This window comes from Phocoena phocoena, chromosome X, assembly GCF_963924675.1.
Source record: "Phocoena phocoena chromosome X, mPhoPho1.1, whole genome shotgun sequence".
Lineage (NCBI taxonomy): Eukaryota > Metazoa > Chordata > Mammalia > Artiodactyla > Phocoenidae > Phocoena > Phocoena phocoena.
Window position 1 is genome coordinate 85,162,857 of NC_089240.1, and position 27,134 is coordinate 85,189,990.

The 27,134-nt window shown below is 40.0% G+C and overlaps 1 protein-coding gene across 1 annotated transcript in view; it reads right to left on the bottom strand.

Moving 5' to 3' along the window:
• TRMT2B (tRNA methyltransferase 2 homolog B) overlaps nt 1-14,350 on the bottom strand; it is a 35,786-nt gene extending 21,436 nt beyond the window's left edge. Inside the window, 6 exon segments of the mRNA XM_065900217.1 lie at nt 5,815-5,885; nt 7,466-7,565; nt 8,375-8,509; nt 9,844-9,898; nt 10,600-10,783; nt 14,308-14,350. Coding sequence (XP_065756289.1) covers nt 5,815-5,885; nt 7,466-7,565; nt 8,375-8,509; nt 9,844-9,898; nt 10,600-10,783; nt 14,308-14,350 — 588 coding nt within the window.
• Nucleotides 14,351-27,134: the final 12,784 nt, after the last annotated feature.

Consider the following 27,134-nt stretch of genomic DNA (forward strand, 5'->3'; position numbering starts at 1 on the left):
ACTTCAATAAAAAAAAATAAAAATAGGGAATTCCCTGGTGGTCCAGTGGTAAGGACTTGGCACTTTCACTGCAGGGGCCCGGGTTCAGGCCCTGGTTGGGGAACTAAGATCCCACAAGCCACGTGGCATGGCCAAAAATACAAAAATAAAAAATAAATTAAAAAAATTATAATACAGGAAAATTTCCCATGTCTGAAAGTATTAGTTTCCAGCTTGACAAGGACTAGAAAGTGCCCATCACAATGAATGAAAGAAGGGCCACATGGTCATGAAGTTTCACGGACAGAGATTCCCTAAAAGCTTCTAGAGAAATAAAGAGGGGAGAGATTATCTACAAAGGAATAGGACTTAAAGTAGCATCCAGACTTACACAATATTAGTGGCCAGATGACAATGAGACCATGTCTTCAAATTTATAAAGGCAAATGATTCAAACCTAGTATTTGAAATCTAGAAATACTCTCAGTCATATGTCAGGAAAGAACTAAGACATTTATAGACATGCAAAGACTCAAAGTTTACTCCTAGGCACCCTTCCTCAGGAAGCTAATGGAGGTTGTATTCCAGCTAAATGAGGATGTAAACCAGAAAAAGGAAGACAGGGGATCTGAGAAACAGGGGTAAAGACAGAAGAACAGCAAAAGGAGTCCCAAGATAACAGCTAGGCAAAAGGCCTCAGGAGCCTAGGATGGAGACTCCAGAAAAAAGGTCTTCAGGGAAAATACTAAACTCAAGTTTTTGACCATATGGAGAATACTGATGAATGTTTGACAGAGCTCTTAGAGCACTCAGAAAATTAGCAATAGGTTCAGAGAAAACTAAGCCAATGAGAAAATGAGGTAATTATTCAAGCCAATGAAAACTAAAAGTTGTAAAATCCATCATATTACATAGGACTAAGCAGTTATTTTTTTTTAAACGAAGCATACAGCAGAAACTAACACACCATTGTAAAGCAATTATACTCCAATAAAGATGTTAAAAAATGATCAAAGGATCAATCCAAGAAGAAGATATAACAATTGTAAATATTAAAAACACGAAGCATATTATTATGTGGAAAAAAGGTACAGAACTGTTTTCATATTAAGCTACCTTTTAGCTAAGAAAAGGGGAGATACAAATATGTTTCCATTTTTTAAAATAAATAAAAGTGAATAAAAATGTTACCCATAGAAGGAGGAAGGGAACTGGGCAGAGGGGACAGACGTGAAAGCTAGACCTCTTTAAATACACCTTTATGGGACTTCCCTGGAGGTCCAGTGGTTAAGACTCTGCACTTCCACTGCAGGGGGGGCGGGTTCAATCTCTGGTCAGGGAACTAAGATCCTGCATGCAGTGCAGCCAAAAAACAAAACAAAAAGAAAATACACCTTTATTTTGTAGATATGACTTTGAAACCATGTAAATATCTTACAAAATTATAAAACAAAAATTTAATCAAAAGGAAAAAGAAAAAAATCAATCCCTAAAATTTGAAAGCAAGAAGAATGAAGAAAAAAAAAAGAATCCATGTATCATGTCAAGTTGGTGGTGTAACTGCAGAGATGAATTCCTTCAGAGCCACAATAATTGGACAAAAAGAACTGGACAGAAATCTTGAGCTCTTTTCAGTAATCATTTGTTAGTAATAATACTAGTATTGTTGTTCTGAAATTATATGTAAAGAGTAGGATAGAATAAATAAGTACAGCTGACCCTTGAACAACATGGGTTTGAACTGCACAGGTCCACTTATATGAAGATTTTTTCACTAAACGTGTACTACAGTACTACACAATGCATGGCTGATTGAATCCACAGATGTGGAACCACAGATACGAAGTGGATTTTCGACTGCACAGGGGTTGGCGCCCTTAACCATGGCCTTGTTCAAGGGTCATCTGTAAGTATTCTAATATTGTCAGGACTAAAGTTTTAATTGTAAGAGACAAGAGATAAAAATATAAAATCAAAGGATTTAAGTAAAAACTCTATAATTTTTAATTTGATTTGGACATATTACTGTGAACTCATGATATATTTTCTTTTAAAAAATATTTCCTAGCTCTGTCCACTAAAAAGGCATTGAAATATGACCAACTCAGTATAAATAAGCACGCACCTAGCACCCTGCCATTTCCCACTAACAGAGACAAGGATTCCTTAAAGAAACAGCTGAGGGCTTCCCTGGTGGCGCAGTGGTTGAGAGTCCGCCTGCCGATGCAGGGGACGCGGGTTCGTGCCCCAGTCCTGGAAGATCCCACATGCAGCAGAGCGGCTGGACCCGTGGGCCATGGCCACTGAGCCTGCACGTCCGGAGCCTTGCTCCACAATGGGAGAGGCCACAACAGTGAGAGGCCCACGTACCGCAAAAAAAAAAAAAAAAAAAAAAAAGAAACGGCTGATTCCAGCTCCCAAGCATAAAATGGACTAGATGTGCTAGAAATATCTTATCATTCCAGAACTATCACAGCCATCTAGGTCTCACAGCCAATCTAAAGAGGTTCCAATTGGCCAAAAATGGAGTAATTGGAGTACCAAAAAACCCCTAGTATCTGCAGTAGATTGAAACATATCAAGTATGTTAAAAATCTATGAGTTCCTAATGATACCAAAACAAACACATTAACTGATCATCTTTTGAGGAAGGTGAAAGAACCAAGGATTTATCCTGCCTTTCCTGTAAGAGTACCTTAGAGTAACCAAAGGGTTGATAGGGAAAAGTTATTTCTAGAAGAATTCCAGCTAATAAATAATAGATTTAGAACAGAACTGCACTGCAACCCCCCCCCCCGAAATAAGAGATCTAGGCACTGATCACTAATGACAGCTAAACCATTAAGCGAAAAACTGACAGGGAACTTTTCAATGAGTGAATCAGACTGATGACACCTAAATCCGCTGTTCAATGTTAACATCACCAAGAAAGAGAGCCCATTAGATATCTACATATAAAAACATTCTTGCCAAAAATCAAACCTGAATCTGATCAACACTCTAGATCTACCAGCTTAGAGGAAATACAGGGGATAGAGGAAGAACATTCAATGATATCAAGGGGATTCAATCAGCAAAATCCAGAATGGGAGAATCTCCAGAGGAAAACAAACCAGTTTCTTCAAAAAGTAAATTGCAGGGACAAAAAAATTAATAGGGAGAGGTACTTACAAATTAAGAGGCTAAAGAGACATGTTAATCAAATGCAATGTATATACCTTGTTTGAATCCTGATTTGAACAAGCCAACTATATCAATTAAGCTTTTTATGAGATAAAACAGTGCCAAATCTGAACATTTACTAGGTAGTTGATGATATTATGGGATAAATGTTTATTTGCAGGTGTGACAATGGTATGAAACTATGTTAAAAAATTAAGTCCTTTCTGTTAAAACTCATGCTGTGGTATTTATATCTTATATGATATAATGTCTGGAATTTGCCTCAAACAAATCCAAAGGGGCTGGTGGAAAGTGGGTGAGAGTATAGTGAAAGCAAGATGGGCCATGTGTTGATAGTTACTGAAGCTGGGTAATGGGTACATGGGGTGTGTTATACCATTCTATACTTTTACACGTTTGTAATTTTCCACAACATAAAATGAAAGAAAAAAACAGTACAATAAAGGAAACAAAATCTTAGTACATCTACTTGGCTCAGGAGTGAATATCTACAGTCATAACAATACAGATGCTAGAGACCAGTTGCTTGGACTGGAGTGGTGATGATGGTGGTGGAAATAGAAAGAAGAGGGTAGAGTCAAAGTATTTTTAGAAAGGAAAACTGAACGAAATAAATCAGAAAACAAAAAAAAGAAAGGAAAACTGAAAGGACGTGGAGATTTATTATATGTGGCTGAGGAGGAAGTGGTAGAATTAAGACAGAGGAGTCTAAGAGGACATATGTTTCTAGTACACATTGCTACCATTTACTAACGTGAGAAAAAAGGGCACATTTGGAAAGGGAAGAGGGTAAATTTAGTTTAGGGCAATGGTTCTCAACTGGAGGCGATTGTGCCCCACAAGAGATATCTGGAGGCATTTTTGGTTGTCACAACTCATGGCCTCTAGGGGCAGAGGCCACGGATGCTGCTAAACATCCTCCAGTGCACCTAAGAGGCCCACACAATAAATAACCATCCAACCCAAAATGTTAATAGTGCGAAGGTTGAGAAATCTGGATCTGGGCCAATGCTGATTTGAAGAGCTCTACAGGAAAACTAGGTGAGGATGTTCGGTAGCCTTTGGAACCCCACCTCCTGAAGCTCAAGATGGAGCTGGTATGCAAATATAAGTTTAGGAGTTGTCAATTTACAGGTGGTCATTCCAATCATCAGCTATAGTGGTGTGCAATCTCCCATGAATATATTCAAAAAGAAGGCCAAGGACAGAGTCCTGGAGGACACCAACACTTATCGTGGGAAAGAAAGGGAGAAAAAGATCCCATGAGAACGACTAAGAAGTGGCCAGTGAAATAGGAGGAAAACCATCAGAGAATGGTATCACAGAAACCAAACAAAGACAGTGTTCCCAAGGAGGAAAATATGAATAATAAGTGGTACTAAAGGCAGAGAAAAGGTGAGTAAGTTAGGGGCAGAAAGTTTCCATTTAATTTGGCAAAACGGAGCTCACTGATGAATTTGGCAAGATTAATTTCTAGGAATTGTTGGGGGCAGAGGCAAGAACCATCAGATTTTTTTAATTGAATATGTTTATGAAAGAAAAGAGCCGGTAGAGGTGGAGAAAAGTAGGTAAAGAAACAGGAGAAAGAGGGAATGTAACAAAGGAATAAGGGACCTGGGGAGAGAGGAGATGAGTCTAAGATGGTGTTTCAAGGAAGAAGAATAGCCTTGGACAGGTAGAAGACTAACAGCATTTCACTGAGATAGGAAGGAAAGGAGGGGTAAGATTTCAGCAAAATTGGTAGATGGTAGGGGAAGCAGCTAAGGGAATCCTCATCTGTTGGTCTTAATTTTCCAGTGAAGAACCAGGCACAGCCATCTGTCAAGAGCAAGGGTAAATGTGATGGGATAGGAAATTCGAGGAGAGGTAAGAGTTTGGAATAGTCACTGAAGACAATGGGAGAAGAAGCTGACAAGGGTCATGCAGGAAGATTTCCAGAGAATGATCCTATGACGGGAGCTGTGTTCTAGCCAGGAAATCTTTGAGGTCAAGATGTGTCTTATGAGAAGGCACCACCCTAAGTGTCAGAAAGCTGAATCATTAGGAGGATGGGTGCTGTAAGTATAAACAGGTAACAAGTATGTCAGTTGGAAGCCCTGTTTCTTTTTCCTTTTTCTTTTAAGTTCCAGGAGGGCAGGCACCATGTTTGTTTGAATCACCACTGGATCCCCAGCACCTAGTCCAGTGCCTGACACATAGTAGGTACTCAATAAATAGTGGGTACATGAAATAGAGGGATACTAAAATGTCTCAGAGGCCAATCTAATGATGTAGATGCCTTACGCCCACTCCCACATCTCTCATGATATGCTTCAACCTTGTTCTGCTGAAAACACTAGCCTTCCAAATACAGACACCTGCCACTTGCTATCCTGCCCTCATCAGTATCTCTCTGTCCTAAATTTCCCTTGTATTAAATTCCTTGGATGCTTGACATTTGCAATAATGGATGCAGTTCTCTCTCCTCCTCTCCACCCTCTCTGAAATGAAACACTAGCAATGTTCTCTCCACCGTTAAGAAGTACACTTTCAGAACAGAACCCCTCCTCCCCTATAGCACTAGAAGAGCTCTAAGATTAAAGTATCAGGCATGCTGCCGTTATAGACTGCAATGCCTGGGGTCATCTTCAACCAGCCTTTGTTCCTTATTACCTGTGCCACTTGACTGTGTTTCTTGGGGATGTTTTTCAGATGGTTAGACCGTACACAGACCATGTTCCTGTCTATGGAAAGAAAAAGAATTTGATTTACATGGTTTTCTTCCTAAAAGATTATTTAGAATAAAATGTCTAGCAACTCAAATTCCCTAACCCAAAGAGGCATATGCAAATATGAAGAAGCAAAGTACCTAATTCATGCTCAAGGCCATTTTTCAGAGAAAACCTGTTTCCTGGTCTGGCCATTAAAAAGCTTATTCTTAATGGAGCTAGTCCGCAATATTTTCTCTCATGCCACAAATGTGCAATATGATAATGTCTGCTTTCTGTTCAGATTTTAAGAGGGAAGTAAAATGTAATGGGTTTTGTTTTTCTGTTAGTGAATAACAGAACACTGATGTCATATACTCATTTAATTCAGCACACAGGGGAAAAAAAGAAAGCCAAGTGCCTACCCTAATGAACTGTAGTTTAAGGCATATGGATATTAAACAGTGTGACTAATATAAAATGATGGTGTTTCAAGTGGATTTATTGAAAATGGGCAAATGGTAAGTTCAGGAATGGAATCTGGGAATGGATACTGGAATTAAGTCTCAGAAATATGCCACTGTGATTTCTCTCACCAGCACTCACCTCCCCTACCAGTTCTTTTAAGGCAGATTTATCGCAGAAAGCTCTTAATTTTCAGGGATATGGGGATGTGAAATAGAAAGGGCATGTCTCTAATAAGCAGGAGACTGCTCCCAGTACAGAAAGTAACATAAAATGATAACAATGATGACGACGACGATGTTGACAACAATGATGATAATGAGACCAGCAGCACCAGCATCAATATTTATGAAGTGCTTACTAGGTCTCAGGCATATGGCTTTTAGAGGAAGAAAGCTGGGGGGCGGGGAGGTTGATTCCTAGTACTATAATACAATGACTACTCACCAAAAAGTATCCCCAATTAATCTTATTTTTTAATGCCTTTTTAAAAACTGAAGTATAGTTGATTTACAATGTTGTGTTATTTTCAGGTGTACAGCACAGTGATTCAGTTTTATATGTATATATATATACATATACATATATATATATTTTTTAGATTCTTTTCCTTTATAGGTTATTACAAAATATTGAGTACAGTTCCCTGTGCTATACAGTAGGCCCTTGTTGGTCATCTATTTTATATATAGTAGTGTGTATATGTTAATCCCAAACTCCTAATTTATCCCTCCCCTACTTTCCCCTTTGGTAACCGTAAGTTTGTTTTCTATGTCTGTGGGTCTATTTCTGGTTTGCAAGTAAGTTCATTTGTATCATTTTTTTTGATTCCACATATAAATGATATGATATTTGTTTTCCTCTGTCTGGCTTACCTCACTTAATATGATAATCTCTAGGCCCACATTGCTGCAAATGGCATTATTTCATTTTTTGTAGCTGAGCAATATTCCATTGTGTATATATATATACCACATCTCCAATTAATCTTGTGATCATGCTCTGCATCAAAGGCTTCCAATTCAACTTTCTCCTTTAGGGCCACCATATTTCCCACTCCTCTCCACTCCCACAGACACTGTTCTCTGCACCCTCCCCTTTCCTCTCAGTTTTTGTTTGGTTATTTCTACTAGTCACAGCCTTCGACTGACCTCTCCAAGTTCCCAGGTAGTACCCCACAGTCTTTGGATTGCCATCTGGACCTCAGTTCACAGAGAAGGTGGACTTATTTCGGTAGCCACTGATGACAGGCTGGAGAAGGCAGAAGCACAGGAGAGGGACAACAGGTCAAATAAAACCAAGGAAGACAATACAAAGAACGAAAGAATGTTCTCTGGATGAGAAAAAATAAATGATGTTTGCTTGGAATGTATGGCATAGGTGAAATTCCATGACTGAGAAGATCAAAACACTCCATAGACACTCCATAGGAGAAAGCAGTTCCAATCTTGCCATAAAGCAGGAGTCAGAAAACTTTTTCAATAAAGGGCCAGACAGTAAATCATTTTAGGCTTTGCAGGCCATACGGTCCCTGTCACAACTATTCAACTCAGACACTGTAGTGCAAAAGTAGCCATAGACAATCCATAAACAAGTGAGCTCAGCTGTGTTCCAATAAAACTTTATTTACAAAGTCAAGCAGCAGAGCAGATGTGGCCTCAGGGCCATAGTTTGCCAACCTCTGCCACAAATTAAATTCTGCCTTTCTGTGGCCTCATTAGAAGTTTTCCAAAGTCTGGAATCTTTCTAAGGAGGCAGTAGCGTACTGGTTGAGAAAGTGGGCTCTGCATCAGATCAACTTGAGTGTAAACCTTAGCTCTGGCACTTTCTAGATGTGTGTCCTTGGTCGAATCACTTAATCTCTCTGAGCCTCAAGTATTCATCTGTAAAATGATACTGTCTATCCCTCAGTGTGACTGTAAATAGTAAACAAGACAATGATACATGTTACTCACTTAGCATAGGGCCTGGTCCCCAGCAAGTGCCTGGTTAAGTATTGGCTGATAGTATTAGCTATTAAGGAGACTTGGTAGATAAAGGATAGGGAAGTAGGGGTTTACAGAAGGTATAACAGGATGGAGAAAACAACAGAGGCCCTCAGATCTGGGTGCAGCTGTTGTCACATTGACGCCATTGAGCATGTGTAGGTAAAATTCTAGTCTCTGTAAAATTTTCTTCTGAGCTTCAAATTTCACCTGCAAAAGAATATAACCAGTGAAACAAAAGACTTCTGCAGTATCACCTCAAAGAATAGAAAACAAACAGGATAAGAGAAGGTTGTCCCACGGATTCTTGGGTCATGGTCTCAGCAGATAAGGATCTCAGAATGATGGAACAGCAACAGACCTAATGAGGTACTGGGAAAAGGTCAAGTGAGCTCTTGTGTAAGCTCACCATTTCATCTGACCTTTCAGACTGAACATTCCAGCTATATGTTAGTGCTGTCCAGTAGAACTTGCTGTGATAATGGAAATGTTCTCAATTGGTGTTATGTTCTATGTAATATGGCAGCCTACACTAGCTACAGGTGGCTACTGAGCACTTGAAATGTGACTCATGTAACTGAGGAAACGAATTTTTTATTTTATTTCATTTTAATTAACAGTCGGCTCTGCTATCACGTGACACAAGCATTCCTAAACCATACTATGCAAAGTTACTCAAAACAAATCACAGGGCTCAGGGCTCATGGGAAAATGGGGTTGGGCACACACATTCCAAAAATTTATCAGTAACACACACAAAAAAGGTAGGAAATTAATAAACATAGAAAAGTTTTGCACATGTTAAATGGTTAAGCAATGTATAAACACTACAATAAGGATGGCTCATTACCCTGACAAAGACCTGAAACTTGCTTGTGGAAGTGGCTGTCCACTTATGAGTTATCATGAGGTGGGGAAAGGAGGGTTATGGGGGTGGAACAGAAAGTTCTCACAGCAGATGTGAATGGGTGTGGCTCATATCACACTCAGTGATCTGAGGGAGCTGGGAGATGTGTGTGGGTGCTCATTTTACAAATTCTTATGCAGCTCAGTTTGGCCGGGTACAGATCCCCTTTCATCTCATGTTTCTCGTGGACAGAATCACTCCTAAGCAAACATGAAATCTGCATTTTGTTCAAATTGTTCCCTAATACATCAATCTGTTGGAATAAATTTTCATTTTCAAAACAAGCATTAGAGCAGAATTGACTGTATTTAAATTTAAATAGCCACATGTAGTGTAGCTAGTGGCTACTGTGTTGGAAAGTGCAGCTATATATGAAGCAGCAAGAGCACTTGCTACTCACACACACAGAGCTGTAAGAATAACCCCCAAAAAAAGCAAGAAAGAAAGGAAACAGGCATTCGGATATAAGGCTCTAGAGTTTGGAAGACATAACTGGCCTAAAGTGAAAATTTCAGAGTCATTAGCATATTGAGTTTAAGGACACATTGGGGCATCTGGGTAGACCTGTTCAGCCAAGCTTCCTACAAGTCTAGCACCTGATAGAATGGAGGAGTGAAGACTTAAGCTGGGTACCTACCTTGAGCTGTTCTTCATGGCTCAGCCTCCAGAGTGGCGTCACAACATCAGCCAGCCTTGAATAAAATAATCCAGGCACCTCATTCATTATCTAAATATGTACTGAGCACCTACTACGCATAAGTACTTCCTGCCACCATTTGCTCTGGCATTTTACTTATCATTCAGAAGACCTAACTCTCAGGCCCCTGGGGAGATGGAGTCTGGGAGGAGAGCCCATTTTGGTGCTGTCTACTTAACAAAGCCGAACAGATGGGCAAACCTAATATAAGAAAAATCCAGATTTATCAGGAGGTAATTAATCATATTACAAAAAGGCTTCACTGTTGCGTTCCTTTAAATAGCTCACCTCCCTAACACTTTTAAAATATAATTTGATTTAGAAAATACAGTTGTTGCATAAAATGAGGTATATTTGTGTTTGCATGGCTGCGGTGGGACTATTCATTTCTAATTCATCTCATCTCTAAGTCCCTGGTTTTCAGTATACCTGTCCTGGACCTTTTGAGACACAAGGTCCCAGTTTAATATTCTCTTTCTGCCAAAAACACACATAAAGGCAAGGAGAACATTTTCTGCAATCACAAAGCATTTCCACCAACATTCCCTTAGATGTCTTAAGTTTGCCCTGGGTATCCTACCTGAGGTGCCCCCCTGAATCCCTGCAAATGCCACACTGTACGTCAGGCATACAGAATTTCAGTAGGCCCAGAGATTCAGATTTGTTAAGGGGAAGGGATATCACCCAGGGCCTTACCTTTCCTGCCAGGAATCATCTAGTGGTCCAAGATGTCTTGGTTTCTTCTGACTTTTCTGTCTTCTTTGACACTTCTTGGCTATCATGTGGGTGAAGTTTCCCTTACATGCTGAGCCCAGAAAGAGTTGTGACCAACCTGGAGGTTTTCTGGCACACCAGGGGAGCAAATAATAATAGCATCTACCTTATAGAGTGGTTGCAAGAGCTAAATAAAGGATAATAAAAAACACTTAGCACGGTGCTGGGAAAACTGGACAGCTACATGAAAAAGAATGAAATTAGAACACTCCCTAACACCATACACAAAAATAAACTCAAAATGGATTAAAGACTTAAATGTAAGGCCAGACATTAAAACTCTTAGAGGAAAACATAGGAAGAACACTCTATGACATAAATCACAGCAAGATCCCTTTTGACCCACTTCCTAGAGAAATGGAAATAAAAAACAAAAATAAACAAATACAACCTAATGAAACTTAAAAGCTTTTGCACAGCAAAGGAAACCATAAACAAGATGAAAAGACAACCCTCAGAATGGGAGAAAATATTTGCAAACGAAGCAACTGACAGAGGATTAATCTCCAAAATATACAAGCAGCTCATGCAGCTCAATATCAAAAAAACAAACAACCCAACCCAAAAATGGGCAGAAGACCTAAACAGACATTTCTCCAAAGAAGATATACAGATTGCCAACAAACACATCAAAGAATGCTCAACAGCACTAATCCTTAGAGAAACGCAAATCAAAACTACAATGAGGTATCACCTCACACCAGTCAGAATGGCCATCATCAAAAAATCTAGAAACAATAAATGCTGGAGAGGGTGTGGAGAAAAGGGAACCCTCTTGCACTGCTGGTGGGAATGTAAATTGATACAGCCACTATGGAGAACAGTATGGAGGTTCCTTAAAAAACTAAAAATAGAACTACCATATGACCCAGCAATCCCACTACTGGGCATATACCCTGAGAGAACCATAATTCAAAAAGAGACATGTACCACAATGTTCACTGCAGCTCTATTTACAGTAGCCAGGACATGGAAGCAACCTAAGTGTCCACTGACAGATGAATGGATAAAGAAGATGTGGCACATACATACAATGGAATATTACTAAGCCATAAAAGGGAACGAAATTGAGTTATTTGTAGTGAGGTGGATGGACCTAGAGTCTGTCATACAGAGTGAAGTAAGTCAGAAAGAGAAAAACAAATACTGTATGCTAACACATATATATGGAATCTTAAAAAAAATGGTTCTGAAGAGTCTAGGGGCAGGACAGGAATAAAGGCACAGATGTAGAGAATGGACTTGAGGACACGGGGAGGGGGAAGGGTAAGCTGGGAAAAAGTGAGAGGGTGGCACGGACATATATACACTACCAAATGTAAAACAGATAGCTAGTGGGAAGCAGCCACATAGCACACACAGCGAGATCAGCTCAGTGCTTTGTGACCCCCTATAGGGGTGGGATAGGGAGGGTGGGAGGGAGACAAAAGAGGGAGGAGAAATGGGGATATATGTATATGTATAGCTGATTCACTTTGTTATAAAGCAGAAACTAACACACCATTGTGAAGCAATTATACTCCAATAAAGATGTTTAAAAAAAAGCACTCAGCAGAAGATTAAATAGACAAGATGTTTGTAAAGCTCTGAGCAGTGTCCAGTGCCTGGGAAAAACTCAATACATGTTAATTACAACTGTCATGATGTTTAAAGACAGTATGGGACTGAATGGGGGTGGCAATACTAAAGGAAGGGAGCAGGGGGAAGGAATAGTGGGAGTAACTATGAGTCAAAAGCTGGAAGAGTTAGAACAGCTGAAGGGCCTCACTTTGGAAAGAGGAAGGAACCCCTCTTCCTCCAACACAGGACTCTCTGTTGTTGCCTATTTACCTAATGGTGCCTGATCATTGATGTTTAACTATTTTGAGTACCCAGGACACATGAATGGACTTGGCCAGACACCTCACTGATCTGCCATGAAATTACCTTTTTGCCCTTGCCCTCTACCTTGGATTTCATCCCAATGTTAAGTCATACCTTAATTCATAATGAAATACATTTCAAGTCCAACGTATGGAATAGGTTTATTAACAAAGATTCTTCCATGGACTCAATGCAACCAAAAATAAATAAATAAATAAATTTATTTTAAGAATTAAAAAGATTCTTCCATGGCTCCCTCTATTACTGTAAAATTAGTATGTATGATCACTACATAATTTAGAGGATGCTGACATGGGTGCTGTAATATTTAGCCCATACAGTATTTTGTATGTTTACAAAGTACTAAAGAAAGTAACTGTCATAGCTTGGAAGCATTCTGAGGATTTCAAATTTCTAACAGAATAAATTTAAGGTGGCCCGGAGTTCAGATGTTAACAATAACACACACCACCCAGCTCCCAGGAAGGGACAAGTCGTTAAGAACATGGGCTCTGGGGCCATGTTCTAATCCCAGCTCTTCTTCTCACTAGCTCTGTGACTCTGGGCAAGTTACTTAAGTGTTATGAATCTCAGTGTCACCATCTATAAAAATATGACTGGTAACACCTACCTTTCAGGGTTGTGGTAAGAATTAAATGAGCTCATATATAGGAAGCACTCAGGTCTGTGCCTAACACAGCAGCTGTTCAACATGTGTCACTGCCCTGCCTCAGGCTCTGATTCGAAGTGTGTCACCTGACTTCTCTGCGCCTTAATGTGTCCAACCTGTAAATCTGGTGAGATATAATGCATGCGAGTGCTGTGAGCGTAAGAACAATTACGTGGAAACTTAAACAACACACACACGAAAACTCTCCTAACCTCAGTGCCTGCTGGAGTGTGGTGAACTTAAGGCCCACTCACGACCACCTGTTAATACTACCAAATGTGTGACCTGTGGTAGACCTTTTTCCAAGGTGAGACAGATGTGTATATTTGAAAAGCAAAACCAGAGAAAGGAATGAGCGAAGGGGCAGGAGACAAAGAATAAAGAATGGTATGGAGAGGGGCACTGAGGAGGCCCACACTACAGGTGGAGAAAGTGGTGATCTTCCAGGAAAGGGGCCCTGTCCCTCCAGCTGGCAGGGAAGGAAGAAGGAAACTGCAGGCCCACTGGGGGTTGGCAGAGGGGCAGGGGAGCTGAGGAATTTGAGTACAGCTATCTCTATCCCATGATATTTAGACTTTTTGAGAGTGTGGGCCCTCTCCCTGGTGACTGCCACCATGACTGTGCTCCACTTGCCCTGTACCCCTTGTCCTTCTACATTTCTCCAAATGGTCAGATATAGTCTACAATAGGACTCTACTATTTCAGGGTGCCAACCAGACATCTCTCCTGGTAAAGAGCCTCTCGTCATACTTAGTAATTTCTCAAGTGAAATATAGTTTTCAAGGCAGTATAGTAATACCAGTCAAAGTGAGTTATATTTTGTTTTTATAGTGTTTCCTGTTTTAAATAAATGCTTGGGTTAAAAAAAAAAAGAATGTGACAACTGCTCTATTTCTGCCTCAGGAATTGATCAGAAAGAGACCCGAGGTCCAGAGCTGCCAGAGAGCAAGGTATACTAACTCTCTAGGGCTGAATAGCTAACCAGCCTGAAATGCTCAGAGAGGTTCAAAGCAGAGACTATGCAGTAGGTTTAATCCTCACAGAGCCAAGAATCTCCTTGGAGCAAATGTTCACCCACGGAAAAGGATCCTGCTTACACTCTCCGTTCACCCTTCTTGCAGCTGGCCTGGCCCCAGACATGGTTCCTGGCTAAACCAGACGGACAGATGGGTACTGCTGCGTCCTGACTGCAGCCCACGTGCAGTCATGTCCTTCCTTCCCCCACCAGACCCCCTTCACCAGCCCTTCCATCCCTCTCTTCTTTGGGCAAGTTCTGCCCACCGTGTTTGTAATAAGGGTAACGAGGAAGAGACACTAGGAAAGGCTACCACTGAACTTCGGCGGGCTGCAGGGCCAGAAGAGCCGACAAGGGGAACAGGGGGAGGTCAGAACACAGGCGGACGCAGAGCTGGATGCGACCACATGCAGCCAGCGTCCGGTCGTCCCCTCCCCCACCTCGCCTGCCTTCCCAACTCCCCGCCCAGGAGGCAGCCTGGCGCGGTAAACAGTTTTCTCTACTGCAGGGGATAAATCGGGTTTTCGAACACTCCACGTACCCCTCTTACCTTCGTAACCTATAAATCTTCTTACAAACCGGAGGCGGTTAACGACAAAATCAGCTAAGGGTCCGCATCGCAGCCGCTGGGGAGAGTCACTTCCTGGTGCGTCCAGCGCCTCTACTCCCGGAACAGACGCGACGGGACGCTGGGCTCCCCCTGGGCGCTGACTGGCCCGACACCTGGAAGCTTGTCTCGTGAGCCCTTCCCCCGACTTTGTCCTGGCGCTTCTCTAGAAATCTTCCGCCAAAGCACTCGTTGCGCTAAGACCCGGCCCCTTCACTCCCCAGCGACCCCTCCGCGCGGCCCCGCCCCCTGCCTGCTCTCCTCACCCTCCCATTGGTGGATCTGGATAAATCTCCTAAATCACTTAGAAATTCTCACTACTGTAGCGTAAACAGCGCTACCTCTATAGGGGTAGCCTACAACCAAAAGAATAGTTTTCTAATGGTAGAATTGCAGGCATCAGATCCATAATGGATTGGAAGATTGGGAGATGAAGAGCGGGGTGGCTTCCTCAAATCGCAGCGTTGAAGGATGCACACGTATGTGCTGTAAAAAAAATTGTTTTTATTCTGTTACTTTAACAGAATAAAATTTACAGCAAAGTGAATCTACATTTTATGACGCTCGATTTGTATGCTTAATAGTAATTGGGCTTAAATGGAAAGCACTTTATAGTCAACATTTCAGTTATTTATTCAAAGCATAATATGCCTATTATGTGCAAGGCAATGCATTAACCCTATTGAGTACAGCAGTAAGTTAAACAAGGACCAATAAGTCACATAACAGCAAACATTGTCAGCCTGACCAAGGTTCAAAGCACAGATCTGCCACTTATAAGCTGTGTGAATTTGGGCCAGTTACTTAATTGCTCAGTGCCTCATTTTTCTCATCTGAAAAAATGTCCGTATCAATTGTACCTACCTCACTGGGTTTTGATAAAGATTAAAGAAGTTAATGCATGCAAAGTGCTTAGAACAGAGTGAGCACACACTCAATAAATGTCAGCTATTATCATTCAAAAATAATTGTATATACTGTGTGTGTATATACACACACATGTGCATATATACCTTTTTTTAAAAAAGATCTTTATACGATGTGTAAAATAAATAAACTACAAGGATATATTGTACAACACAGGGAATACACCCAATATTTTATAATAACTTTAAATGGAGTATAATCTATAAGCGTTTTGAATCACTATGTTGTACACCTGAAACTAATAGAGTATTATACATCAACTATACCCTAATGAAAAAAATTTTTTAATCCACTAAAAAAAAGAAAAAAAGAGAGATCTTTGCTTCCCATTCTAAAGACTTGAGCAGGTAAGTGCTTGACTCAGATTGTGGCCTTCCTAACTGCTCTAATGGCTCTTGAGCAAAATTGGAGTGCAAACCACTGCTTCAGGTTTCTAGCCTGCACTGGGCTAGCAAGTGAAACCAGGCCAGAGAGTGTGCTTTTGGGTCTCTTCTCCCTTTCTCTCCTCTTAATCCCCTCTTATTCAGAAAGCCAGCTCTACTCCTTTCCTCACCTCTTCTTCCCCTTTCTTCTCCTTCCCATGCCCTTCTGCTCCTTTATAATTTCTCATCTTGGCATCTTTTGTTGTGCCTAGCCCAGAGCCAGGTGCCCAATAGGAGCTCGATAAATATTTGTTGAACTGATTTGAATCCCACCTTGTCTACTGAAAGGAAAAGGGCATATCTTCGCTCACCCCCACCCTCAACTGCTCTGAGCATCCAATCGAACTCATTTAAAGCAGGTCTGTCATTTGAGAAGGCAGAACCCTGAGGGGTGACCAGAGAAAAGAGATTAAGGAAGCTATAATGTAATTACTTAGCCTTAACATTTCTATATATATTTAATCTGATAAACCATGTTCTTCTCTACAAGTGAAAGCATTACATTTGTAAGAGGGGGAAAATATCCCATATTATAGAAAAGGTTAGACTCTTCAACAGGAAAGTCAATAAATGAACATGTCATAGGTGATAAGAAATATCGTTGAATTAAATAAGAGCCGAAACCAAGATAACCTTTGCTTAACTTTGTTACCAGCAAACCAAATCACTACAAAGTGAAATCTCTAGAAATTTGTCAAATATTCTCATTTTGGACCAAAGAAAGGATTTCTGAGAGGCTAAAGATTTCATTAGCTCTCAGAAATAACATGTATTAAATCACTTGGAAAAATAAATAAACAAATAAAATCACTTGGCAGTTAGGGCTGATTTGGTTCCATTAGCCATGTTCTTCAGGTGTGCTTCCCAGGCCTCTAGGCCTGTGTTAGAGGCCATGAGGGATAGACATAGCCTGCACCCTCGAGAGTATGTGACCTGATGGAAAGACAAGGCTCACAAAGTCAGAATACACAACCATGGGCTTTGGTAATTCTAGAAAAGCAGAGGATATTCTTGGTAGTCAAGGAAGGAAGAGAATGAGAATTGAATTAATGCATAGAATTTTAATCACCTGAGAGGAGGTGGGGGCTGCAGCATGAAAAGAGGAATGAGCAAAATATATGTCCAAGGCCCAGGAGGAGGCAGGCCCGGCTGGAAGGGACTGTGGTGCCAAAGTCAGTGGAGATCAATAGGTCCAGGAAGATAAAGGGCCTGGAGCCATTCATACTGTATTTTTATACTTTTGGGCAGCATTAAACATTTTTATTAAATAGGAAAAAAAAAAAGAAGTGCCTGGAGTTGTAGTGCTGGGATGAGGGATTTGATCTAGTTCCCTTAACAACAGGCAGCTAGTGAAGAATTTTTCATGAGATGTTTCTGGAAGTGAACTTTAGCAGCTGTGTTTAGGATGGATTTTAGGGTGTAGTGACTTGGAAGCTGAGGGAGACTGCTATAGTCATCCAGATGGGAGGTGCTGAGTCTCTGTACTAAGGCAGGCTACACTGCACTTTGCAAGAGTTTCTCAAAATGTGCACAGGGGCCCGTGTGCAACGTAATCATCTGGGGTGATTGTAACACGTGCAGATTCCTGAGCCCCACCCCACACTTACAGAATCAAAATCCGAGAGGGGTAGAGCCCAAGAATATCTGGGTTTTTAACAAGCACCCAAGTGATGCCCGTGAAAATTTGAGCCCTACTACCAGGCATCAACTCAAATTCCAGATGAATTAGTTGAAGGTCAAAAAAAAAATCAAATCGTAAAAGCCCTAAAATAAAATATAGATGATTATACATCTGAAATTTGGAGGCAGGAGAACTTTAGCAGTGGGAAAAAAACACCACATACATAGATTTTACTACATAAATCTGGCAAACTTCTATATGACAAAAATATAATTAAATTCAATCATAAACAAACAGAAAAATATATACGACTATGGCAAAAGGTCATTTTCTTTATTGTATAAAGAGCTATATAAAAAAAAAAAAAGAGCTATATAAACTGATAAGAAAAATCCAATGACCACAATAGAGACCTTGGCAAAGACACGGAGAGGTAATTCACAGGAAAAGAAACATAACTAGTCAAAAAATGCTTTGTTCTACCTCACTAATAATGACAGAACATGCAAACTATATATCAAGTAGATAATACTATTTTATCTATAAAATTGATGAAGATTTTAAAAAGAACTGATATTCCTCAAAGTAGACCATGGACAGTGAGGCAGATGCTCTCATGCATTGCTGGTGGGATTGTAAATTGATACAAACTTCCTGGAAAGCAATTAGAATCCAGAGCCTTTAAAATTTTTATACTATTTGCCCCAGAAATTCCAAGTCTAGGCATCTATTCTAAAGAAATAGAGATGTGAACAAAGATATATGCCCAAAGGCTCTCAAAGTTAAAGATAAGAAACCATCTTCAAGGTCCAACATTAGAAAAATAGGGAATGGTTATGTAAAATATGGTCTGTCCATAGACTATTAGACACTAAAAATTATGCTCATAGTATGGTGTTAGAAGTCAGGATGGCATTACCTTTCTGGTGCAGGGAGTGGCTGGCAGGGGGTATGAGGAGGCTTCTGAGGTGCTGGTAGTATTCTATTTCTTCACCTGGGTGCTGGTTATAAAGATGTATTCACTTTGTGAAAATTCATTATTATACTCTTCATATGTGTGCTTTTCTGTATGTGTTACACTTCAATAAAAAATTTAACTTAGGGCTTCCCTGGTGGCTCAGTGGTTAAGAATCTGCCTGCCAATGCAGGGGACACGAGTTCGAGCCCTGCTCCGGAAGATCCCACATGCCACGGAGCAACTAAGCCCGTGCTCCGCAACTACTGAGCCTGCACTCTAGAGCCCGCGAGCCACAACTACTACTGAGCCCGAGTGCCACAACTACTGAAGTCCACGCACCTAGAGCCCGTGCTCTGCAACAAGAGAAGCCACCCAATGAGAAGCCCACGCACCGCAACGAAGAGTAGACCCCGCTGGCTGCAACTAGAGAAAAGCCTGCGCACAGCAACAAAGACCCAATGCAGCCAAAAATTAATTAAAAAAATTTTTTAACTTAAAATTGTGTCTTTGAAAAGTTTATAATAACATAGAAATATGTGTAGAAGGCAACCTTAAGTGAAAAGGGCAGGGTAAAGAATTGTGCATTCAGTATGATTTTAAATTTGTAAAGAAAAAAATGCATTGGAAGGCAATATGCCAGCTGTTTTCAGTGGTTGCTTCTAGAGAGTGGGCTTGGGGTGATCATTTGCAATTTTTTTTTCCATTTCTGAACTTTCTAATTTTTTATACAATAGACAGTCATTACATTGAAAATTAGGGGGGAGAGAAAAACACCTAAAATATCAGAGAAAAAAGTGACTTGATGAATCTTGGTGAAGCTCCCATAGTCCAGTATATGGAACTGAGAACTAGATTTCATCAGTTCCCGTGGAAGTGATTTAGACTCTGAGGGACTAATTTACACTAAGCAGATTAATAGGAGACTGGCTTACAAGCCAAATGCCAGTGAGGAATACAGTATCTAGTGACTGACATTCTTATCTCCTGTACAAGGTTATACCTACCTACTATTAATGTACCTGTGAAACCAAACTAACGATCATTTGTAATTTGAATATATGGAGCTGAATGGTTTTGAGGGAGCTCTTTGGCTGGGTTATTTGTAACACACTTTACCAGATCAGTGTTCCTGTTACTTGAACAATGCTGGATAAACACTGACACTCCAATGTTCTTTTTCCACCATCTCTAACTAGTTGCCAGAATCTTCTGTCATTACAATATTAACTGCCTCCTAGCCTCATTACATGTCACAGTTGCCAAGGTAACAGCTCATCTTACATGAATTACATTCCAGGTTGGTAGCTCCCAGGTGAGATATTGGGAAGCATCTTAATCTCATCTGCAGTATATCTACAAATTATATTTACAAGAAGCCACTTCGGGGAAGAGTCACAGACAGCTAGTTTCATCCACTGTGAGCTTTTTTTTTTTTTAATTTTCAGTTGAAGAGTCTATCATTTCCTGATTTATGTGTCTAATTTTCTCTAAACTCTACCTCTTAGGTTTGGAGATACACATTACTTTTGGGGCCCTTCAGTTCCCTGATAAACGTTAAGGGTTTTTGACAATAGTACTTAGGAGAATGGCACTGGCACTTACTTAGGGAAATCAGGGAATCTTTTGGGAGAGGGAGATGATAGTGCTACATCGAGTGAAGGTCCAGTGGGCATGTAGAGAAAGAGTTAACATAATAGGAAAGCTCTTATGTTGGAGGTGGGAGGAATTACCCTGGAAACTGTCACCAAACTACCTAGCTACCTTTATGTTCTGGTTTCCAGGGTAACACAGATATTTACTACCTCACATTTACATGGCTAGTGCTAATGTTCATTTTCTGACTTAATAAGGTCTCAACCCTTTGCTTTTTATAGTGTTGAAATTTGCAATTCAATGTCAGTAGCATCCCAGCACTGACAGTCATCCCTTAGATCTAGATGTAGAGAAATAACATGGGGACACCTATCCCATGTCCTGCTCTACACTGGAATGCCATCAGTACATGAACCTTGGCTTCATGCTTGGGACTCAGCACTGAGGGCACAAATTCTACAAATTACCTATAGGCTAAAATTTCAGTTCTTTCCAAATCACCATCCTCAGCAAATGCTCAATAATAAAGAGACTCATCTCTACTTTCTTTCCTGATGCTATGTACCTGGATTTCTTTTAAGAGCCATCATTAGGCTGAATGGAATGGTAGAACTAGACTGCTTTTAGGCATGCACCCACTTTTATATTCCATGATTCTGTGAAGAAACTGGTAGATGAAATACTTTCTGCCCCATTCCCATTGAGTTGTTTAAGATACACTATTTGGTTTCTGATCTTATAATTAGGATCTTTTCCAGAGGAGCCCAATCACATTGGAAACGAAAGTTGATTATCCAGAACAGCCAATATAATAATAATAATGAGTATCTAGGGCTTCCCTGGTGGTGCAGTGGTTAAGAATCCGCCTGCCAATGCAGGGAACACGGGTTCGAGCCCTGGTCCGGGGAGATCCCACATGCCGCGGAGCAACTAAGCCCGTGCGCCACAACTACTGAGCCTGCGCTCTAGAGCCTGTGAGCCACAACTACTGAGTCCACGTGCCACAACTACTGAAACCCATGTGCCTAGAGCCCATGCTCTGCAACAAGAGAGGCCACCACAGTGAGAAGCCCGCGCACCGCAACAAAGAGTAGCCCCCACTCGCCACAACTAGAGAAAGACCGCTCACAGCAACGAAGACCCAACGCAACCAAAAGTTAACTAATTAATTAATTTAAGAAGGTAATGAGTATCCAACATTTATTGAATCCTTACTTTGTGCCTCCCACTGTGTTCTGTGTTCTATGTGCATTATTCCATGTAAGTACCTATTTTACAGATAAGAAAGTTGGCGGCTGTATTTTATAGATGCGATAACTGAGACTTAGAGAAGGATCAATAACTTGCCCTAGGTCACACAGTAAGTGTTGGAACCAGAACTTGAATTCAACTGTCTGGTGCCACATCTCCACTCTTAATCCTTTAACTTTCGGCCAGCGGTTCTCAAATTTTGATGCCAGCATGCATCAAAATTCCCTGGAGGGCTCCTTAAAACACAGATTGCTGGGTCCCATCTCCAGAGATTCTGATTCAGTAGGTCTGGGGCAGGGCCTGATAATTTGCATTTCTAACAAGTGCCCAAGTGGTGCTGATGCTGATGCTGCTGGAGCATAGGACCTGCACTCTGTACTCTACTGCCTCCGGTCAAGAGCAGAAGAGCCTACAGCTGAAATGAAGCACAGGGGGCTTGTGCTCTCCTCGTGGCTCAGCGCTCAGGGATCCTGGGGATGTTCTGATCTGCAGGTTTCAGTCACTACCTCTGCCACTCCAGGAAGACCAGACAACTGACTAGAGACTCCACCCTGGGGGAGTACACAGTGCATAGGCTGCTTTCATAGAATATAATATTTCTGGAAAGAACTGGACATATCCTGAGTTAGGCTCAGTTTCTAACTTAGTCCTGACAGCTATAAAAACCTGCTGCATGTATCATGTGATCTTGGTTCTCCTTTGGAAGTAACCTGAAGGGTTAAAATTGAAGCTCAGTATTTGCTGAGTATAGCTACCTGTCAGTTGGGATTTTGATATAACTCACACATTCAGTCTGAGGCTGCGGAGGGGCTCGATTAGCACCACTTGTGAAGCTGAGGAAAACGCCATTACCTTGCAAGCTCTCCTTAGAGCTGGTTGTTCACACCTACCTTATAAAGAACACATGTTACCTACAGTAGACAGAGGCACACGTTGAACATAACAATTACCCCACCATAACGTTATTTCTCTTTTCATTTTTTCCACCATGTGCCTTGTAGTTTCCTGAGATACAGCTGAGGCCGCTGAGTTTAAAGGCAGCAGAGTGAGGTGTTCATTAGTGTAGCTGCACACTAGAATCGCTTGGACAGCTTTGTAAAAATACCAGTGCTGGGAACCCCCCCCCAGACCAATTAAATCAGAGTCTCTGCAGATGGGCCCCACTAATATGCATTAAAAACACATTTCCAGGTGATTCTAATGCTAACCAAGTTTAAGGACCAATAATGATCCAAAAATATAGGCTCTGCTATGGGGCAGACTCCACTTCTAGCTCTGCCACTTAGGAAAATATGGCCTAACCTCTCTGAGCCTCGCTTTCTTCCGTCTGTAAAACCTGGCATAATAATTGAACCCATTGGACTTGTTCCATAGGGCTGTCTGGAGGATTAAATGGGCTGGTTTATATAATGCAGTGTAATGATACAGTGCCTAGCACAGAACGATCTCTCTCTAGATGGTAGCCAGTAATAAAATTAAGGCATCCCACTTCAGTCTACAGAGCAAGTCCTCAGATTGTGACCCTATGGGAGATGTGGGTGTTGTACCCACTCTTGGGTGGATCTCACAGTCTTTCAATCAGGACTGCTATTACAAGGCAAATGACTCTGCAGAACATCTACTGTACATCACAGCAAACCTCTCCCATAACAAACTGAGGAAATGATGCTTATTTGAATAAGACACAAGTAAATGCAAACCAGAAACAAAGTAACATTAATAGTCTAAGAGAGCAGCACACAAAATACCTCAAGGGAATAATAGACCACTTGGGGTTCTCAGACCACACTTTGAGAACTACCAAAAGAATGCGGGATGATCTGTGCTATAGCTGGTCACCTCATTAGCAGTTACCCCAGAATTTCCAGAGCATTCAGGGGTCACAATACAAAAAAACAACCCAGTTCTGTTGCCTAGTGTCTCACTAATTTACACATTTATGTTAACTCTTCACTCTCTGCAGGCATGTGAGTTTGTGAACCCTTGGGTAGTCACCATCCAGAGACCTCTACAGTTGAAGCAAAAACCTACAGATATTTAAGTGGTAAGATGTAAGGAATGAGATGGATCAAGAACAGAATTTCTCAGGCCCTAAGAGACAACAAAGAGGGCCACCTCTTTGTAGGAACCAGGTATAGGGTCTCAGCTCAGTTTCAACTTCAAGTTGAAAAATCCAGTATTCTATTTCGCTTCCAGAGCCAGATAAAGAATATCCATCTCAACCAATAGCCAACATCATGATAAATGATAAAATAGAAGTTAGTATAATGTAGTTGTTAACAAAATGAACTTTTGGTTTCAGACCTACCTGGGTTTTATTTTATTCTTTTAAAGATTTTTTTTTATGTGGACCATATTTAAAGTCTTTATTGAATTTGTTACAGTACTGCTTCTGTTTTATATTTTGATATTTTGGCCGCGAGGCATGCGGGATCTTAGCTCACAACCAGGGATCGAAACTGCAACCCTTGCATTAGGAAGGCAAAGTCTTAACCACTGGACCACCAGGGAAGTCCCCCTACCTGGGTTTTAAATGCCAGCCCAGGGACATACAGGCATGTGACTTTGAGTAAGTTACTTAATCAAAGCCTAACAATGATAGTTCCTACTTTTTAGGGTTGCTATAAGGAATGAATGAGATTATGTATGTAAAACACCTAGAATGTCATTTGACACATGGTAAGCCCTCAGTAAATGATAGCTCTTTACTAACTTGCAACAAAAGGCAAATACATCCAAATGCCATGATGTGAGTTACGCTGCCTCTGATGTCAGACACTGCTTTGGTGTACAGGGAGAATTTGAGCAGCGGAAGTGCTTAGTAAGAGAAAACACAAATTAACTTGTCAAGTCCTTCCTCTCTCAATAGGAATAGATTCTTTCATAACAATGATTGTTTCCCAGTAGTAACAAGCATTGGCTTTCATGTTTCTTTTTGTGCTCCAAATCATGGTTCCTTGACATGTGGTAAGTGGGCCTCCATTTGTACTCTTGCCCCAGGCCAGGCAAACGTTAGCAGCTGGCCTGTAGCTAACACAGTAAGATGTGAAAAAGAAAGGAGGCATTAAGTATTGTAAGGGGGACAAAAATCGTCATTATTTGCAGCTGATCCAGTTGTCTATCCAGAAAACACCCAAGGGAATCAATTGAAACACTCATAGATTTAACAAGAGAGTTCAGAAAAGAGTTCAGCAGAGTGGTTGAATACCAATCAATAGTTTTCCTGTAAGTCAGCAACAAGTTAGAAGATATAATGGAGAAAAAAAATCCATTCATGATGACAAAAAAATAGCATAAAATCCATAGGAATAACTTTAAAAAAATGTATAGGCTCTACACAAAGAAAACAAGGATATTTGTACATCTCTCAGCAACTGGGATTTGAATAAATGGAAACTGATGCCATATTTCTGGATGGGAAAGCTAAATTTTGTAAGATATCAACTTTTAAAATTAATTACATGTTTAATTCAATCCAGTCAAAATTCAAAGTTATTTTACCTTGATAAAGTGATTCTAAAGTTCACCTAAAACAATAAATAGGGGAGAATGGCAAAGAAATTTTAGAAAAAGAATAATAGTGATGGGAGACTTGGCTTATAAGATATTAACATGTATACATAAGTTATAATATTTAAAACATAGTACTGTCACAAGAATCAACAAACAAATCAGTAGGACTGAACAGAAAGCCTTGAGACTCACCTAGAAGAAGATAAGAACCTGATATACAATAAAAGAAGCAACACAGACCAATGAGGATAGAGTTAGTCAACAATATTAAATGTAAAAAAAGATGAAAGAATAGAACTGCTTTAAGGAAATATAGGCAAATGTTTAATTTTCAGATTGGGAAGAATTTTCTAAGCATAAAAGCAATGAAAAAATCATAAAAGTGTTGTTAGATTTGACTCCATCAAATTTATTGACAAACACAAACTGGAAAAATATTTAAAACATGATTGATGTCATATAGATCTCTTATGAATCAATCAAAAACACTAACACTCAAAATAGAAATAGCAAAGGACATAAACAGAAGATATACATACTACAAATATATGAAAAAATGTTGTAACACACAAATAATCCACAAAATTCTAAATAATGAAATTAGTGAAGATGAAAAACGCACTGATACTCTCAATGAAGATCTGATGTGGTGATGCATATATATTTCTATACTGCTGATCAGAGGGTAAATTTTTTTCCTGGAAAGCTCTTTAGTAATATGTATCGAGTCTTTTAAATATTCATATCTTCTAAATGAATTAAAGGAGCAGCAGCAGCAAACTGAGGAACAATACAGGTTTAAGTTGAGTACCCCAACAGGTGGCAGCCCTTCTCTGGACTTGGGGAGCTGCTTCCCTGCTGGCTCAGTTTCCTCATTCACGAAATGGAGAGAATTAATAGTACTAATCTCACAATACATGCAAGTCACTTAGCATAGTATCTGGCATCCTCTAAGTGATGAGTAAATGTTAGCTGTTATTAAATTTGTATACATATGCATATGTATATATGAAAAATTCATAATTTTGACCATTTCACCTTCTAGGAATTTATCTTAAGGAAAAATTCAGGAATTCAGAAAAGACTGATATACAAGGATATGCAGAAGGAAAAACCATGGAAACAACATCAATACCTAGCAATAGGAGAATAATTAAATGAATTATAGTATATTCAAATGATGCTGGAGCATTATACAATCATTTTTAAAAGACTGTGTTTTTGAAGACAGTCTAATGATACAGAAAAATTGCTAACAACGGGAAAAAAAGCAGGGCATAAAACTGACTCTATAGTAGGATTAAATTTCGAAAAATAATTTATATATATTTTGTACATAGGTATTTAAGAAAAAGGTCAATTAAAATATTGACCCATCAAAATATTAAGAATGTTTATCTCTGCACACTGGGATCGAGTTATTTTTTCCTTGTAATATTTATTATTCAGTATTTTATACATTTTTATAATTAATAGAGTTATTCCCATTATCATGTAATTTGAAAGGAAAATAGCATATGTATATTTTGATCATTTGCTTAAGTATGTGAATGTGCTTCCCTAAGTACTCATTTTACTGCCACATTCAATGTAGGACATTTGGAAAACAAATTATAAAGACAAACATTTCATTTTGGTTTATTCTTTCCAGTCTTTCTTTTACGTATGAAGAAATTTTCTCCTCTCTAACAAATCCTACTCTCTACTATGCAACAAGCCCATTGGGAGCAGGGTCTATGCCTCATTTATCTGTGTATTCCTACAGTGCCTAATTCACTTGTATGCACGTTGTAGTCACTCACTAATTTATAGGTCGAATCATAATAAGAAAAGAGTCTGAAATGCTTCCACTATAAGATATAAATGATTGCTAAATCTTAAAGTGTTACCACTTCCCAGGATATTTGCATTTAAGTCATCAAATTTTTCCCAATCAAGATATATTAGGATCTGGTGCACAACAGGGGTTGTTCTAGGTACTGTAGGGGATATACAGAAGTTGTTCCTCCCCTTTAAA